General features: G+C 42.1%; 1 protein-coding gene across 1 annotated transcript in view; it reads right to left on the minus strand.

The window, feature by feature from the left end:
• Asah1 (N-acylsphingosine amidohydrolase 1) overlaps positions 1–19,948 on the minus strand; it is a 31,880-nt gene extending 11,932 nt beyond the window's left edge. The window contains exons 1-4 of the mRNA XM_028768252.1: positions 19,760–19,948; positions 5,837–5,883; positions 1,141–1,231; positions 328–414 (exon numbers count right to left, since the gene is read on the minus strand). Of these exons, the coding sequence (XP_028624085.1) occupies positions 328–414; positions 1,141–1,231; positions 5,837–5,883; positions 19,760–19,834 (300 nt within the window). The 5' untranslated portion in view covers positions 19,835–19,948. The remainder of the gene's footprint in view (positions 1–327; positions 415–1,140; positions 1,232–5,836; positions 5,884–19,759) is intronic.
• Positions 19,949–20,174: the final 226 nt, after the last annotated feature.

A 20,174-nucleotide genomic window follows, 5' to 3' on the forward strand; every position in this document is an offset into this window, starting at 1 on the left:
TAAACCTTTTCTTTCTCATGCTGGGATCAAATCTGGGGCTTCCAAGATATTTATGATGGTGCTCTACCATTGAGCTATATTCTTAAGGGAAAGGAAACTAGGTTTTCAGTAGTGAAACTGTATACCAAACTAGAAGAGCTCAGAATGCCACGCTCCTGATGAAATCTGTGTATTTGCCCATGGCTGTGAGGACCTAGTGTAGACCCAGGTAGGCCCTGTGGTTGCTGCTTCAATGTTTTTCCACCCAGGCACAATTTTTTTTTAACTCTCCATGTCCATGTGTTTATATATGTATCCTTAAAATTAACTGAAGGAAACGTCTCTTACCAACTTCTGATCCACGATCTGCATTATTTTTCCACTTGGCACAAATGCATTCACTAAGTTCGTTAGGGAATTCATTAAAATCCTCAACTGAAAAATAAATAAAACACTAAGAATACATAAAGTACTGAGATTTAAGATCCATATTGCCACCATAAGTACAATGTAGATCTGACTTACTCAAAATATGTAACAAAACAGCACAGTCTGAAAGTATTTCAATGAGTTTTTGAACACTATTTTGTCTTTAAAGTAACATTGCTTCTCAATTATTCAGATGAAGGAAGATAGTACAAAGGGAAGGAAAGACAAATTCTATGCCCCAAACTTACAAAAAGGGAAATGACATATTTTTTTCTATCAATTACTATACATAGTGGAAGAGAATCAAATATATACCTTTAACTTTCAGTAGTAAAATTTAAAGAAGATAATTTTTATTTTGTATGAGTATCATGTATATGTACCATGTGCATCAAAGTCCACTGAACTAGGGTTACAGGTGATTGTGAGCCACCCTATGGTGCTGTGAACTGATGCTGGGTGCCCTCAAGTGGTCTCAAGTGACAACCCATCTTTCTATCTCCCTTTGTAGCATTTTTGAGACAGGGTCTCACTATAGCTGAGGCTGCTTTGGGACTCATTATGTAGATCAGGCTGGACCCTAACCTCCAAACACTTGGCCTGCCACAGTCTTCCCAAGTGCTTGGATTATGGGTGTGGCCTTCCATATGTGACTTAAAAAGCAGAATTGTTTTTAAAAAGCAGAATTATATTTCATAAAGTCAGAATAAGAAGAGTTAACACATAACATACCACTGGTGCCTTTTGAGCCAATAATTCATGCCATCTTTTGTAGGGTGGTAAATCAAGATTTATGGTGTACCACGGAACTGGTCCTCTATAGCTGCAATGAGAGGGAGTGCACCATCTTGAAATGAAGAAGTGACTTTTAGGAGGAGGGTTATAGAGCTGAAAGGAGAGATTAGCTACATAGTCGTAGCAACAGTATAGAAGTTGGTTACTCAAAGCAAAATCTGCAAAAAAATTAGAGTTTGCACTCGTGCTCCAGCCCTCTTTTGCACATCCAATTTGAAACAAGACTCAGAAATCACAGAATAGAATTCTACATTCTGAGCCTGCCATAGGAATCCCAGTACTCAAGATGCTGGTCTACACTGTGAGACCCTGGCTCCAACCCCGCCCCCGCCACAAAAACCAAACCAAACAAATGAACAAACAAGAAAACAATGTACCTACTAGGTCTGGAAGGTTAATATGACTTGCTGATATGTGAGTCGACTGTGGCTCAGGGGCTACAACTTAAAATATTGATGACAGAAAATACATACTTTTGTTTTTATCCTAAATATCTGTAACAATTTAGTTTAGGCCCTGAACAGGAGAGCATCTAGACACTAGGACACTTCAGCACTTGGTTTTCTAGTCTGGAGTGCTTTGTCAGTCAGTCTAACACCACTGCCAAATTTTATGGCTTCAGTGAGGACCCCTTGTAAGCCCAGAGTGGTAACAATACAAGCTTCCCATGATGGCCTCTGATTCTCCAAGGCAAATTCATCTTTCCCAATACTCCTGTGCACTCTTGGCTGTCTATTCTGTCATGAACATTCTCAATTTCCTACGCACACACTCAGTAATCTCTGCTATGGGGGTGAAGCAATGTCTACCCATTATTAATGGGGTGGCCACACTTCTGGTGTACAAACTCTACAGCTGCTTCTGTTGCTACAGCAACTTCATTTTTTGGGCCCATTTTGGGAGCTGAGTTTGAGACAAGGCCTCATGTAGCCCAAGTTGGCCTTCATCTTTATGTAGGTCAAGGATAGCCTTGAATTCAGGACCCTCAAATCCTTCCGGCTCTGACCAAGTGCTGGGACCACAGGCATGTGCCACCACACCAGGTCCTTCTCTCATACATTTAAACAAACTGAAATAGGTTTCAGGGGTGTGGCATTCGGTGATTTATCAAATTAAAAACTAAATCGAAAAACATCTATCGCTTGAACCATTTATTACTTTGAGAAAAGTATAGGGTACATACTGGTGTGTGCTGCAGCATTACCTGGCTCTTAACAGATCATCTAAGCTTATATTTATAGCCAGGGATGGGTTATTTCCTGACAGCCATTTTTGGGACACTCTGGATAATTTACTACTGTGATATGTGGTTCTTTAAATAATGTTGCCGAGCTTGGGATCCAGGTGCATGTGTAAGGCTTTATGAAACTGTAAGCCAGCACCCATCTCTGTTATGACTTAGACGCAGAGAGAAATGCACTCAAGTTTGGAAAATACATTTAAACAATCAATCAATTTCATTGTTCTTTTCAAGCTCCTCAGTTCCTTAGAAGCTGATACCTACATGAAGACTATATAGTCTTTGTGGTGAGAGGGGGATCTTGTCGTCATAACAATTCTTCTTGCTCCTCCTCCTTTTTAAAAACTAATCATATTCCTCGTGTAAAATTGTATCCCATAGTTTAGTAATCTGGTACCGCACTTATGGACTGATGGAATTACAGCTTTCCTTCCTCCAAGCTGGGCATTTGGATTGCCACATTAGTTGCAGTAATGAAGTGCTAAGCTCTTGCAGCGATGCGTGTTGGTTACTAGTGCTTTACCTATGAATCCCCACCAGACCCTCCCTTCTCAGTATCTAAGAGAACCCGTGCATCCTGGGCATCTTCCATAAACTCCTGAGTCGGTTTCAGCTGAGTATCGGACAGGTGGAAGCATTTGACAGAGGAAACAGAGAGGTAAGAAGATCATTATCAGAGAGGATCAAACTTTTGTGGGACTAAAAAGACAGGAAACCCTGATAATAAAACCTCCCCTAATCAGAGTTTTTTGAGAACTGGTTAATTTGATTTAAAAAGTTGTTCTAATAATTAAAACTTAATTTAATCTTATATTTTCTCTCACGTAAAATATCTTTTCTAAAAGATTCTTTTATTTAAGAACTGTACCTCCGTCAGGCAGTGGTGGCGCACGCCTTCAATCCCAGAACTTGGGAGGCAGAGGCAGGAGGATTTCTAAGTTCGAGGCCAGCCTGGTCTACAGAGTGAGTTCCAGGATAGCCAGGGCTATACAAAGAAACCCTGTCTCGAGGGAAAAGAAGAAAGAAAAAAAAAAGAATGACATTCATGTACCTTTAATTACTGAGTGCCTTCACAGTCCTATGAGGTCATCCTTTTCAACCAAATCCATGGTTCTTGGTGGCATGCAGCAGCAAATGCGAGGGAGGAAAGAGGCAAGGGACACCTGTTCATCTGGCCTGACCAGTCACATCAATGCAGATGTCCAGGAACTGACAGCAACATCTCCCTGCAGCCACTGGCATCCCATCAAGCATTTCTTCTGCTGCTCATTAGCTGCTTTGCACCTGTTCTCTATTTGTGCACATGCGCATTGTGTCACTTGGACTAGTTTACAAGCCACCTGGAAAGCCAGGAGGGTTCCCATATCATTAGGATTGCAATGGCTGGACTTAGCATATGCCACCACGTCTCAAATTGACATGATAGTTCAGCACTGCTTATGGTAAAGTAGCAAAACCTCTTATGGAAATCTCGATTGCTCACGAATGCTAAGGACTTTCTACATATTTCCTGTAATCTTCTCTACCCGCATAAGGTAGACACCTCTGCCTCCCAAGTGCTGGATCAAAGGTGTGCGCCACCACTGCCCATGAATGTCATTCTTATCTCCCAGGTGTCAAGAGTTGTTGCTGTACAGTTCAGAAGAGAAACAGTTAGGAATAAGGCAGAGGACTTCAGTGTGGAAGAAGGAGATAGTGAAACAGGAAGAAATGACAGTAGAAATAGCAAGCAAAGAGAAAAAACACAGAGCATCTAGGTATGGACATGCGCGTGCGCGCGCGCATGCACACACACACACACACACAGTAACAAACTCTATTATGCTTAGTCAAGGAAGGTTTACAGTTCATAATGAAATATAGTCACATATATACATATATATGTGTGTGTGTGTGTGTGTGTGTGTATATATATAACATTTAAAAGACAATAGGGAAAAATGCCTTTAGTACAGAAAGTACTTATTAAATGTTCAGTGAATTGGGCAGTAAGACCAGCCAGGAGTCACAATCAGGAAATCAGGAAGGCAATGAAGGCCAAGATGACATTCGTAGTGGTGGAGAAGAAGCTCTTCTCCTGAAGTTGGACTCCTCAATCTTCACACAAGGGGAGTGACTAGAGGTAAGTCGGGTAATCACAGTTCCTCTTAACCAACAGCTACTGACACTCCATCAGTGGGAATTGGCAGAGGGTAATTTTCTACTTTACTACAAACAATATCACAGCGTCATCTGAAACTTAGTATTCCCTATGCCCAGACCATTGCAGTGACCATAAGCCTAAGCCTGCACGGCTCCAAGGTGGTTTGCAATCTAATGCAAAGGATGGAACACACACATGAACAAACAACACAACAGACGCAAGCAATCAGTGAGCATCAGGAACGCTTACAGGGATGGAGTGCTTACAGGGATGGACACTTGGTGACACTCCAGTCTCCCAAGGGTACTGGCAGAGGTTACATGTATTCCTAATACACGTATTAAGAAAAAGGCTGGTTAGCCGGGCGATGGTGGCGCACGCCTTTAATCCCAGCACTTGGGAGGCAGAGGCAGGCGGATTTCTGAGTTCAAGGCCAGCCTGGTCTACAGAGTGAGTTCCAGGACAGCCAGGGCTATACAGAGAAACCCTGTCTTGAAAAAACCAAAAAAAAAAAAAACAAAAAAAAAAAAAAAAGAAAAAGGCTGGTTGGAACTTGTAACATTACAAAACTCGAAAGTCTCAGCTGCACTCAGTGTCTTCCGCCCCAGCAGTGTACTTGCAGAAAGAGGGAAGGCCCAGGGCCAAAGACAGCGGTTCCCTGCACCTTTCCTTCCTTCTTCCTGCATGCTGTTCCCTCTGGGCCTCTTGCCTAGAATCGCATATTTCTGAGGCTTACTCCATCACTAAGATTTGGAAAGATGAAAATGTGAACTAAAAATGTTAGACTAAAATAAAACGTAGCTTCAGTCTTGCCTTAGGGTTTTTGATCTTCTTTTGCCTGAAAACTTTATCAAGTCAAGGTTTATTTCATACTCAGGTCCTTTATATTCTCCAATGCAGTCTGAAGGCTTATATCCAGGCTTCACATAGTATCATAGCTCAGTGGGTGTGATACAAGCTGTTTGTCATAGAGCAAAAAATACTCCTTAGGAGACAGAGTAGTTTGGTGATGAGCAGGAATTCTTTGCTTTCCTATTAGTTTCACAGGCAAGAAATAGACATTTTAATCAGATTACCTTCATATCTGCCTTAGTCATATACATAAGACACTCACATAAGGAAACCAAACTTGTCTCCAGGTGGAAGATATGGCTTAGGTTTCTTTTACTACTACTATTATTTCTAGAAGACTATTATAAAGAACACAGGATGTGCACAGGACAATGGCTTGATCATCTGGGTTCACTCACGTTGGTCCAGAAGGAGGATAAGTTGATTTTCTGCAGTCTTCTGTCCACTAAAAAGCAAAGAAAAATAAACATTTCAGAAAATTATAAATGCTTTCCAGTTGAAGAAACCTTTTTTAAAAGTATTACTTATTAAGACAAAACCATCCTTTTAAAACCATTTCACTATTTTTGCTTGAGACAGAGTCTCCCTCCCTATATAGTTCAGGTTGGCTTCAAATTTATTATTATGTATCTCACCCACGCTGAACTCAAAAAATCATAATCCTCCTGCCTGTGTTTATTGAGCACTGAAATTACAGGCATATGTGACAACTGGAATTCAATACCTTTTAAAAAGATTTGTTTACTTTTATTTCATATGTTTTAGCGTTTTGTCTGAATGCGTATGTGTACCTCATGCATGCCTGGTACCTGAGGAGACTAGAAGAGGGCATGGGTATCCCTAAGACCTGGAGCTACAGATGGTTATGAGCCACCATATGGGTGCTGGGAACTGAGCCCAGATCCTCTGTGAGAGAAATACGTACTCTGAGCTCTGTGCCATCTCTCCAGCATCGCATTCAATACCACTTAAGAAAAGTCTCACCTCTCAAATCCCCAAACCATTACTGTTTCAATTCAGTTTACACAAAGGCAAGGTGTTATTTTTTCCCAACTATATTGAGTAAAGAAATGAGAAAGGAGATGGAAAATATTTCTATGTGATAGCACAGCATATCACCCAAAGTCAATGGCTTGATAGGAGGTAGCCTTGCCTTAATCTCTGAGGCAACTCTCTTGCGACTTGACCTGAGACTGGCATCTCAAACCAGATTTGCAAGGCATGGTGCATAAGGCATTTAATAATCTGGCCATAACCTACCATCCTAGTCCTGTTGCAGACACTCCTAATAGCATGGGTATAAGCAAACACTTCCTAATCCTCCCATGCTTCCATCCCATACATATGCTGTGCCCTCTGCCCAGAACTCCCACACTCTGACCTGGTGAACGTCTAAAACCCAATCCAGATCCTTGCTTCCCTCTCCTTCCTCACTGCTCTTTTATGTGAGCACAGTCCTCTCCTCCTATACAGCTCCATATTTACACACATCTTCATTAGAATATCACGTTGTATTATAATTAATTGCCTTTGCCTTCTCAGTGCCACACTGTGTTCCCTGATAGGACAGCAGTCCCCACACTGAGGTCACTGCTGGGGACAATGAATGAATGACGCTGCATCAGGGATAACTGTTCATAGTTAGTGGCAAAATTGAATTTTCTCCTAACACAAAATCATTCAAAAAAGTTCAAGCCAATTTATGACTCTTGTTACTTCTTTCATGTAGCAAGCATGTTTATCTCCTGGCCTCTAGTGCCCTGAGACTGGGAAACTAATGTAAAAAGCCCAGATCTGCAGTAAGAGGAGGTAGAGAGGTGGAGGGAACCACAGGTGGAGTTTAGACTATCTATCTGCTGAACACTGTGTAGCAATGGAAATCTCATGTTGACTTTTGTCAACATGGCAAGTATTTAGAGTCATTTCACTCTTGCCAAAATGGATACGTTTCTTGTCTAAGTATGTTTCCAATGAATTCCTTAAGATACAGTATTAAGAAGTCTGTAGCTAAAAGTCCTTTTTGTTAAATAATACCGATTGTAAAAGTTCTTGCTCAAAAATGTTTCAGCTAGGACCTCAAAAGAAAATGTACAAAACTTTTGTGTGACCCAGATGTCTCTATTCTGTTATACTGAAGAGTCGGGACCTCTGCTTCTGCTTCTAGCAAAAGTTCATAGTCTACAAGGCTGACAATGAAAACTGCAAATAACAACCAATACAGAACAATTTGTTTGAAACAGGAGCCTACTGTGTAGCCTAGATAGCCTGTAACTCACAATGTAGTATACGCTGGCCTCAAACTCATGGACATTCCTTTGTCACTGCCTCTTAAAGGCTGGGATTAAAGGCATGCACCACCACACCAGTGATACACTGCATTTTCTTTTAGGTTTTATAAATTTCCCTAAGAAAATGTTTTTGCTCAGGTTTTTAAAAATTGCTTTTTATGTTTATTTATTGTTAATGTGCATGTTGGGGACATGTAAAATGGCACTGAGAAATAAATGATGCAAATATTAACATAGTGATCACTCCAAAAGGAATTCAGTAGATTTCAGGAAGAATCGATGAAAGATATTGAACTTCAAAAATATAGTGGGGATACAGGGATGACAATGGCAAGGGTTCTTCTAGCCAACAAAGAAAGGAAAGAAGGAGGAGGAGAAGGAAGGAAGGAAGGAAGGGAGGGAGGGAGGGAGGGAGGGAGGGAGGAAGGGAGGAAGGGAGGGAGGGAGGAAGGAAGGAAGGGAGGAAGGAAGGGAGGGAGGAAGGAAGGGAGGGAGGAAGGAAGGAAGGAAGGAAGGGAGGAAGGAAGGGAGGGAGGAAGGAAGGAAGGAAGGAAGGAAGGAAGGAAGGGAGGAAGGAAGGAAGGGAGGAAGCAAGCAAGCAATGATTAACTCCAGGGGACAAGCTTACAAAGGTAAGGCACAAATTATGAGTAAAACTCAGGTGTTGCTGGGGTCATCGAACAGTGGTGCCTGCTTACGTAGCATGCACCAGGCTCTGCATGCAACACCAATGATGCCACAAACTAACAAAGTCACATGATTTTGGACAACTGGTAGAGAACTTCAGAACTGTAGATAAAGAAATGAAATCAGAGTATATGGGGCAATGGCCGATATCAACAAGTAAAGCAGTTTACCATTTCCATTTTTATTGCTTTAAAATGAGAAATAAAGTTTGGGTGGGGATATTATAATTACAATAATCCTGTCAAAATTTACTAAATAAGAGTGAAAACAAAAACAACAATAACAATGAAAGATCTGAAAAAGGAAATAGAAGAACACAGAAGAGACAAGATGTCTGGGTGCCACCCAAGGAAACAGCAACAAAACAAAATATACAGCATCTGAAATAGAAAAGAGGCAATGCAATGCTGTATATGAAAATCCAAAAGAATCTACTGAAAACTTACTAGAAATATTAAGTATAAGACTACAGGACACTAGAGCAATATACCAAATTAACAATCATGTATCTATTTAAAGAAAAGCTAAATTAAAAGAAGACACTCCCACTTACAATAGCATCAGAACAATAGCTACTGAGAAAGTACACACGTACAATCTCATTACTCCTCAGGCTGAGGCAGGAGGCTGATAAGCTCAAGTCTCAAACACAAAAGCAAAATAAAAAGAATATTTAGAAATAAACTTAACCAAGGAAATTCAAAACTTAATATGCCTAAAACTATAGAATATTGTCCAACAAGATTAAAGGCAACATAAGTAAATAAAAGGTGTCATGGTAGTGGGGCGGGAGATTTGATTCTGTTAAAATGACCAGATTCCTAAAATTAAGCCACAGGTTTCAGCATAAAGAATGGTTAAAATCATCTTGGAAAAGAGCAAAGTTAGAGGACGCAGTTTTAAAATTTTTTTTATGAGAAATGGGGCTATGGGAGAGAGGACAGGGTCTAGAGTAGCTGAACAGGAGATGGAAGAGAAAGGAGAAAGGCAGGTATCATGTCTCACTGAACCACACACGCACACACACACACTCACATACACACACAAACATACACTCATACACACACATACTCACACATACACACACACTCACACACATACACATAAACACACACACTCACTCATACATACACTCACACATACACACACATTCACTTAGACACACTTACAAACATATACATACACACACACACATACACACAGGACATGAAAGCAGAAGGGGACTCTTTGAGAGGTGAAAAGGATCAGTGGAAAGGGGGAGGGGAAAGGGGAAGGAGAGGGGGAGGGGAAAGGGAACTGGGACAAGCAAAAGTGCTGGGGTACAAACAGGAGCAGAAGGCATGCTACACATGTATGAAAATTTCATCAAGAAATCTACTATTTTGTGTGATTGGTAAGATATTAATTTAAATGAAGGTAAAATGTGACTACAGTAATAAGTGTAGTAAGTTATGTATGATGATTCTCTGCTTAAATGAGACATGTAAACCGTACGGCAATCATAGTAACAGTAAGTCTTGAACAAACTGGCAAACAGTGGGTGCTACCATGGATATAGATACATAAAGACAATGGAATAGATCCAAGAGTTCAAAAACAAGTCTACGTTTACAAAGTTGCATATTGTATAGCTGACAGTATACACCTACAGTATAATTTTAAAAACTTATAACTTGGTAATAAAAAAGGCAGCTCAACTTTAAATGTGGGTAGAAGATCCAAATAGGCCCTTTTTTTGTTTTTCAGGAGATATGCAAATGGCCATAAGCAAAGGAGAGATGCCCCCAGCCTCACCCCCTACTGTGATGACACACAGAATAGCTGTGTGTTGTTATTACTCATGCTGCCAGCACAAGGGATCACTCAGATGGAACAATCATGCTGCCAGCAAGATACAAAACAGCACCTGCTTTTCAAAACCATCTGGCATCCTCAACAGGTAAACAGTGACATCTAACCCAGCCATCCTGATCCTACGTATATCCCAAGATATAGGATGACATAAACCCCCACAAAAAAACGTGATATTTTCAGGAGTGTTACTCATGCAACAGAAAGTGGGAGAGCCCAAATATCCACCAACTGCAGAATGCATAAACAAAAGGAGGTATGTTTTGTGATGGAATCTTACTTGGCAAGAAGAAGTGACAAACTGATAGAAGCTACAAGAAGGAAGAACCATATAACAGCTACATCAAGCAGAAGATGCCAGTCACAGAGAGCCATACAGATAGTGCCCTCTGAAATAGGCAGACCAGGTTAAGTCTATAGAGAGAGGTTCTGTTAGTGGTTGCTTAAGGATAGGAGCAGGAAAGTAATACGCTCAACTAGATAGCAGTGATGACGGTACAATTCTGTGACAATTGTGTGTGTGTAATACACACATGTACATCTGTGCATATGTGTGTGTGCGCATACACACACACACACACACACGTCCACTGTGAAGGCCAGAGGAGGACACTATATGTCCTATTGTATCACACTCTTTGAGAAAAGGTCCTTTGCAAACCTGGAATGCTGTGTTTTGGCTGAGCTGGCTTGGCCCAGCAATCCTCCTATCTCCGCCTGAGTGGTGGGATTCTTCGTGCACATGGTCACACCTGTCTTTTCACATGGGATCTGGGGATCTGCGTTCTAGTCTTCATGATTTTACAGTGAGTGTTCCTACCCACCAAGCTATTTCCCCAGCCCCATCTTCACTTTCAAAGACTGAGAACTCAGTATGCTGGTTATCTTACCCAATTAGCATTCCCATGGATTTCTGGAGTCTTGAACTCTTGTCCTTAACCACTGCTTAACTCAGTGACATTACCTCAGTCCTCCCAATTGTATACTTTTAATGGTGAGCTGTGTTTCAGGAGGGCTATCTCCACAGAGCAATTAGGAAGACAATGACAGTGGGAAGGGTGTTTAAAGTAAGCTCTTTATCCATCACTGCAGTGAGATAGGCAACACCTGAACCTATTAATTCAGACATTTATAGCATACTACGTCGTCAATATCAAGATAGATAGATAGATAGATAGATAGATAGATAGATAGATAGATAGATAGATGGATGGATAGATGGATAGATAACATTAACTTTTAGTGCCCCATGTATCACAGCCACAATCAATTAAAGAAGCTCAGCTGTAAACAACCACTGTGCTAGGAGATACTGGTGATGAGTGAACTGGTTCTTGAGCATGTAATCATCTATTTCAGTAAGAGCAGAAACAACTGCAGGTAGCTGATGTTGGAGAGGGCACTGGAGAAGGAATGGACTAGGAGCCTGTCCATATGACTCCATTTTCTTTACTTGTGTATACCTAATATATATTTCCAAATATTAATTATTTTGCTTGTATGATTTTACTTCACAATACATGGGGAACTTTCAGAGAATGAGCCTCTGGCATTTTTAAATTTTGAAATTACCATTACCTGAAACGATTTTAAAGCAGTAAGAGCTCCTACAAGCAAGGCAAGATGGTGCACACAGGCACTTCAGCATTTGGGAGGTGTAGGCAGGAAGACCAGAGTTTAAGGTCATCCTCAGAACATGCCAGCTGGCTATGAGCCCCTGTTTGAAGACACAGAAAGAAGGAAGAGGAGCTAGGGGAGACAACTCAGTGAGTGGAAGGACCATCTGGGAACACAGCTGTGAGAACCTGAGGAAGAATTGCCAGAACCCTCATGCGAAGCAGAGCACACAGCACAAGAGGCTGCAAGCCCAGCACTTCTACAGGGAGATGGGAGACAGAAGCAGGAAAATCCCTGGAAGCGTCTGAGGTGCTAGCAGGGATATGCAGTGGAAAGATATCAGAGTAATACGGTCTCAAGATGTAAGGACCAACAACCAAGCTTGTCCTCTGACTTCTGTATGAGTGGTGGCGTACATGTGACACACAAATGCACAGGGGAGGGGGGGGGATGAAAAACCAATGAAAGAGAAAAAAGGAATTTGTTACTACAGTGAAGGATATGTGCTCCAAATTCACTAGTTCTTGTTTAATAAGACTGAGGTTGGTAACTATAAAAGTAGATACTACATTCAAGAAAGTTTTCGACCACAAATCTGGATTTTCAAAACATCATTTAGTGGAGGCTGGAGGGATGGCTCAGAGGTGGAGAGCACCACCTGTTCTTCCAGAGAACCCAGCTTCCCAGCACCCGAATGGCAGCTCACCACCATCTGTAACTCGAGATCCAGGGGATCTGACATACTCTTCTGGCTTCTGTGAGCACTACACACGTGGCACACAAACACATATGCAGACAAACCACCTACCCACATAAAATATCCAAAAATAAAAGCAAGTCAATTAGTAAGGAGAATAATTACTAGCTTTACCAGTGCAATTCTTACTTCTATTAACATGAACAACATAAATTTCTTCTAACTATCCAAACTTGGTTAGGATTACAGTAGGATCTGAGAACTGAGTAACTTGGAAGCATGCACAATGCTTCCCTGAACCCATGTTAGGTGAATCACAACCACCCGTAGCTGAGCCTCCAGTGTATCTAAGACCCTCTTCTAGGCTCTGAGGGCATCCTCACTTATATGGCGTATACACATAAATAAAAATAAATATTAAAAAATATGACTTGCTATACAAACATCCCGGTTCTTTCCTTTTGCTCAGTGTCAAGTTACTGGGAATTGTATGGAAACGTTCAGAATGCTGGGCTGCACTCCATTAGTGATGTACAGAATCAGAGTCCAGGGTTTCACCCACTCACAGATTCCTGTGAGACAACCATAAAAGCTGTGCTTTAGGGACTGGGGAGCCAGCTTAGCGAAAGTGCTTGCGGCTCAAGCTTGAGAGCTGGGTTTGAATCTCCAGCTCACACCAAGAGAACCAGGCATGGTGACACACATCTGTTACCTCAAAGGCAACAGTTCATAGGAAGAGAATATACCTGAGGGCTTCCTGGCCAACACAGCTAAATGGCTCAGGGAAGAGATTGTCTCAAGTATGGTGAAAACAATAGGTGAGGCAGAACATTAACTTTTGGACTCCATATACGAGTGCACACATTGCTTCAGTTTGATCCCTAACACATTAATCTACACAGAGTTCAGATCTTTTCTCAGTAGCCAGACTCAATTAAGTAAATGATATAAAAACTTAATGACGTCTATCGCTTCCTCATTATATTTGCATGGCATAGGATCCAAAGCTAAAATAAAATCAAACCACACACACAACCTCTTACTGAACACCTGTGAGAGAAACTGAAAGTGCTCTGTCGGGCGTTTAGAAAATAAGATGACCTGTCCAAGTGGTAAGAACTGAAAAGCAACCTGGCCATCTTACATGTGGGAGTCACAGCTGAGACTACAGTAATGTGGGCTGCTGGAATCACCATGAAAATAACATACAATCTGACGCCCCAGACAGAGAGCCAAAGATTTATGACTTGAAGAGAAGCTAGAGTATGGCCATAAGAATAAAACGTGAACACAATTTAAAAACCACACAAAAAAACACACACACACACACAAAAGTGAAGGGACCAGCCACAGACCTTGGCCACAGACCTTGGTATCTCAGTCCCTCACAAGGCCCCACCTGGAAGTCATTGAAACCGAAGGCTAGTTCTGGGACTAGGATAAAAAGAGAGGTGCTTCCTCAGCCTCAAGGCAGGCTTCAAGGGCACAGGACTCTTAAGACTTGTGCACAGCACTGACATAGAACTGTAATCATTTCATTCACTGTTTAAGGTCTCTGACTATTCCCAAATTTACTAGGGATGGTTTTAATAACAGACAAGCTTATCAAAGCAGGAAATATTAAATAGATGATTGGCAAGTAGAGTATAGGTAGTCTGTCATTATATTATGCTACCTTGTCACAGGGAGAAAAAAATGAAATTTAGATTCCCAAGCCAGGTGGTGGGTGGCTCATGGCTTTAATACTAGCACCTGGGAGGCAGAGGCAGGTGGATCTCTGAGTTCAAGGCCAACCTTGTCTATAAAGCGAGTTCCTTTTGTTGTTGTTGTTTTGGGTTTGTTTTGTTTTGTTTTGGGGGGTTGTTTTTTTTTTAATTGGATATTTTATTTACATTTCAGATGTTATTGCCTTACTCCATTTCTCCCCACCCAGAAACCCCCATCCCATCCCCCCTCCTCCTGCTTCTATGAGGATGTGACCTAACCCACTTACCCACTCCCACCTACCCACCCTTGAATTCCCCCACACTGGGGTGTCCAGCCTTCACAGGACCAAGGATCTCCTCTCCCACATATGCTCGACAAGGCCATCCTCCCTTACATATACAGCTGGAGCCACAGGTCCCTCCCTATGTGCTCCCAGGCTGGTGGTTTAGACCCATAAAGCGAGTTCTAAGATAGCCAGGGCTATGCAGAGAGACCTTATTTTGGGGGTGATGGGGTGGTGGTGTGGGGATAGAGCTTAATGTATCACTTCTCCCCATCCCCACCTTTTTATGTTGCTATCTAAGGCAAAGAAAAACAATGTTTCAATGTTTTTTAAATTGAGGAAAAAAGAAACGAAAAATGTCCATCAAGAGTCCAGCTGGGCCGGGCGGTGGGGCGGTGGTGGCACAAGCCTTTAATCCCAGCACTTGGGAGGCAGAGGCAGGCGGATTTCTGAGTTCGAGGCCAGCCTGGTCTACAGAGTGAGTTCCAGGACAGCCAGGACTACACAGAGAAACCCTGTCTCGAAAAAAGAAAAAAAAAAAAAAAAAAAAAAAGAGTCCAGCTGGCTCTTGCCTCAGCAAGAGCTTTTGTGCAATTTCTTGCTTCAGCTTAGAAATGGCTTTTCAAGATTTCTTATTTGACAGTAACTTAAATCTAATTAACTTAAATCTAATTAATTAATTAACTTAAATCTAATCGAAATTATCAGTCTTTATTTCCTTCATACTCATTAGGAAACGTTTAGTTACTGAATATAACACACATGTAAAAAAAAAAAAAAAAACATAGCAGGGCTGGAGAGATGGCTCAGTAGTTAATAGTTAAGAACATACTGTTCTTGCAGAGGACCTCCGTTTGATCCCCAGTATCCACAAACAGGCAGCTCTCAGACGCCTGTGACTCCAGTTCTAGGTGATCTGATACCCCTCTGACCTTCTCCTCACACACACATTTAATAATTAAGATTTTTTTAAATGGGTTAAAAAAATACAAATAACATACCAAGTGAAAATTATTTCATGAAGGAATCAGTGAATGTTACTCACTCTTTTTTTTTTTTCTTTTGGTTTTTTGAGACAGGGTTTCTCTGTGTAGTCCTGGCTGTCCTGGAATTCACTCTGTAGACCAGGCTGGCCTCGAACTCTCAAACTCAGAAATCCGCCTGCCTCTGCCTCCCAAGTGCTGGGATTAAAGGTGTGCGCCACCACCGCCCAGCAATGTTACCCCTTCTTAAACAGTAGCAAACGTTGCCCTTTAAATAGTTGAATCCTACAAAAGTAGTGAGAATCTCAGTGAAATGTATGATTCTAATAATTTACACAAAATTTTAAATCCGACGTAGTGTGTGCCTGTAAGCCGAGTACCAGGAAGGCTGTAGAAGAAGGATCTCAAGTTGGAGGCCAGACAGGGCCACATGATGGACACTTACTGAAGATGAGGACATGTTTCTTACAAACACAATCCAGATGAAGATAAGGTTGCTCTCACGTCTTCTGGGCTTTAACTGGATGCACCCTAGTAAGCTATTGATATTTAAATAAATAGGTGAATCAACCACCCAAGAGGGCAGCAGCCTAGTTTATCTTGTTGGCTGACTCAATGCCAGTATTTGGGAAGGACTCTGGCACAGCACTTAGTTAAAAGGACAGATTATGCCTGAGTATTCTTTCCTTTGTAGTTCAGCAACATGGACAAAATCATCTAGGGCTTATGTGATTAAAGGAAGCTTTGTGAAAGTCACTGCTAATGCCAACAATTTCACCACACACATCTGTAGCTGACAATACATCAGCTCACTTGAGCAATTCATTACTCAGTCATATGTTCACAGTCACACTTGTTCTGGGCCTGCTCGGGTCTATCACTGAGAGCGGTCATTTCTCTCGCTGCAGGTCCTTTCCTTCCAATCACCCCTCATCCTGCTGCATTGCCTTTTCTGTCCCTGTACCACCGACGATAAGACAGTAGCTTCCGGTCACCAGCAGAGTGGACACTCCACTCTCAATGGTATATAAAACAAGTATCTGTCTCCTTCCCTTCCTTGCCTGTCCTGCCGCAGGAACTTGTCCATTTGGGCTGCGGCATTAACTTTGCTGGGCTCTTTCCTTGGCACATACATGGGAAATTCACTTAGCTTTCGGCTCCTTCTTATCTCCTCACTGATACTTTTCATAGAAGAGCTTGTCCGCTCCAATGGCTTCAAAGATTCTCATACGTCTAGACTCCCAATAGCCTGGCTCATTCTCTGGACTTTTCTCTACTAGTTGTCTACACAGCATACCTTAATGGACTCTTCATAGATGTAATACTGAAGAGTAACTTAAGATAACCTTCAATTACCTGTACTGAAAAAGGCCTCCAACATAAAACTAAAAAACCCAGTCAATGGTTTAAACCAAATAACTCATTTGTCTTTTGTTGTTTGTTTTTGTTTTTGTTTTTTCAAGACAGGGTTTCTCTGTGTAGTCCTGGCTGTCCTGGAACTCACTCTGTAGACCAGGCTGGCCTCAAACTCAGAAATCCACCTGCCTCTCATTTGTCATTTAAAACTTGTCCTTATCCACACTTATCAAAGGTCACTGTTGAAATAAGTTTGGTTACCACAAAGCTACACATAGTTTAGTTTATGATAGTAAATATAATATACATATAATAGTTCAAGCTAAAAAAATAAATAACCAACCAACCAAACAAACAAACAAACAAGTCAATAACCTCCCCACCCACCCACCCACCCAAATAACTGCCTTCCATTCTGTCAGAGGATAAAGTCACCAGGCTTCCAGGCAGCTCTTAAAGGGCATTTGGAAAACTTGATCCAATATCTTCAAGATCACTTGAAGAAATTTTAACACTGCCTCCACACAAAAAGGGTCTCAACTTTTATTTTGTAAGTGAATATTTTTAAAACAAAATAAATCCCCTCCATGTAACACCTGACTTTGTCATTTTAATGAGAGAAAAGTTCGATGACTATAAAATGGCAATAAAACAAAAATATAAGGAAAGTTACTATTTTTATTTTACTCTTATTTTTTCTCATTTCACTTAAGACCTATGCAAACATTTTTTCCAATCAGATATCAGTAGAGTGACTAGATTCTGATATCCATTGTTCTGAGTAAAAATTATTAAATCAATTGAACGGTTATTAATTTTTCATATTTTGAAAACAATGAAATATTTTGCTTGGGCTAGTGATATAACTCAGTGTTAAGCCTTTGCCCAGTATGTTTAAGGTCCTGTAGCACTGAAAACAACAACAAATAAAGAAACACCAAGATATCTTTGTTTAAAAACAAAGTATTGAGAAATAAAAGCAAACAAGCAAATCAACTCTCACTACATGAAACTGCTCTGAGTTCACAGCTGCACATTAACGCCTATAGGACCTATAGGACCTATAGGACCAGGGATTTGTGTTCTGCTTTTGGACACAAACAGGAATTAAGTTCCTCAGAGACATTAAAATGAGACAAAGCAAGCTTGTATCATGATTTTGTCTACACAATGAAAAAGAGTACTGTGTAACTCAACACACAAGACACCCATCTCCGGCTATGTCAAAGAGCCACTTGTTATCCAGTAATTGCTCCTGCTTCTAAAATTACTCTCCAACAAATCCTGGATTAAGTTCAAATTCCGCAACGAGTCTTTTGTTTTGAATTTGATATTTACCCCATGGTTGAAAAGATGTATATCAGTCTCTCACATCAAACACTAGACCTAATCCACTCCACCATTTTGTATCCTTTTGTAATCTTTGGACAAAAGGCATAGACTATCAAAATATGAAATTCTTCAACAATTCTTACAATCCCAACTTAGTTTGGTAAATCAATTCTCTAGCTACACTAGAGCAAACGCTTTATTTTTCCTTATAATCTTTCAATCTTTTGTACATACTATGTGGGGTTTGGTCACTGAAATGACTCTGTACACTATTCTGCATTCTACTCTGTTTTGGTGTGTTGTGTTTTGAGACAGGGTTTCTCTGTGTATCCATTGCTGTCCTGGAACATCCGCCTACCTCAACCTCCCAAGTGATGGGGTTGAAGGCATGTGCCACCACTGCGCTGCTGTGCATTCTACTTTTATCTACTAACTATTCTAGTGGCTGGATAATATACTGCCTTTAAAAAAAAATCAAAAAGCATTTTTCCTTCTAGGAATAAAATAATTAAAGGAACTCCTACTGCTCGCATTCGCAATGTCTTGCCTCTTTTCGACAGGCTCAGGTAAGGTGCATCCAGGTTCCTAGTTATCAAATCTGGCAACAAAACAGCCTTCAAAGCCGGGCGGTGGTGGCGCACGCCTTTAATCCCAGCACTTGGGAGGCAGAGGCAGGTGGATTTCTGAGTTCGAGGCCAGCCTGGTCTACAGAGTGAGTTCCAGGACAGCCAGGGCTACACAGAGAAACCCTGTCTCGAAAAACCAAAAAAAAAAAAAAAAAAAAACAGCCTTCAACGCTATAGTCTTTACAGAATCGATCTATGAAATGTCGCTGTCAGGCTGTGGCCAAGAGGCTGAACTTAGAAATGTTTCTGTGAACAACGATGTGACCTCTGGCTACATTTTTCACTCCAGGGTTACTTCCTCTTCTACTAAATACAAGAGTCATGTTAGTCCCTCACTGTCTCTTGTGGATAAAGTCTGTGGCCTTGTGACTTAGTCGCGCAGCACTAAGACAGACATTCCATGCCTGGGCGTGAAGGTCACAGCCAGCGCAGCCTTCTTACGGGGGCGGGGTAGGGGAGGTTCACATCATCTGGGCTAACACTGCATGTGACCCATAACTTCCTGCGATTTCTTCAGGAGAAAGCACTAGGTAACCAGGCAGAATATGCCACAGCCACCATGTCAGCTTTTTCTCTGGAGAGTTCCGCCTACAGTAGCTAGTAGTTCAAATATTAACACCAAGACTGGAGAATGAGTGAATCCAACCCAGTCGTTCATGAAAGCTAGAACTTTTCTAAAATGTGTATCCGGTCCATACAGCACCAAAGCGACTTCGCCCGGGGTTCCCAAGGCGCGTTTGCACCTATACTCCGCGGAACCGAACCAGAGTCCCCCGGAAGATGTAGCCCGCAAGCAGGTGTCCCTTGCCCGCCCCGCCACAGCTGCGCCCACCTCCCCCTGAGCCCGCGCCTGCACCTGCACCCCCATCTGTGCCTCGGCTGGAGCTCACCCACCGGTGGCACTTGCTGTGCCTGGGCGCAGGTGACAGCCGCGGCCAGGACCCAGATGAGGAGACTTTGGCCCAACATCTTCCCAGCTGCAAGCGCCGCTCTGAGGGACTCCAGTAGCAGCAGCAGCTGCAGCAGAGACCATCTCCACCCGGAGCAGGCCGCGCCCCGACGCGTGACCAGCGACCCCGGGCCACACCATGCACGGCAGGGGACACCCCAGAGATGGAGTCCCTAGAGCGGAGACGGCGCACAGGGCCAAGAGGGGCTGTGCCCCCAGCACGCCAGGCAGTGGTTTCGTCCAGCCTTAGCCGCACCCCGGGGCGGGGCTTCCAAGCGCCTTCGCTCGCTTGGAGCTTGGGGGCCCCCTGCTTGACGCAGGTGCCGGAGGATTCCTCGGGGCGCACACCCACTGACTCGG

Source organism: Grammomys surdaster, unplaced genomic scaffold (genome assembly GCF_004785775.1).
Source record: "Grammomys surdaster isolate TR1022 unplaced genomic scaffold, NIH_TR_1.0 185, whole genome shotgun sequence".
NCBI classification, from domain to species: Eukaryota; Metazoa; Chordata; class Mammalia; order Rodentia; family Muridae; genus Grammomys; species Grammomys surdaster.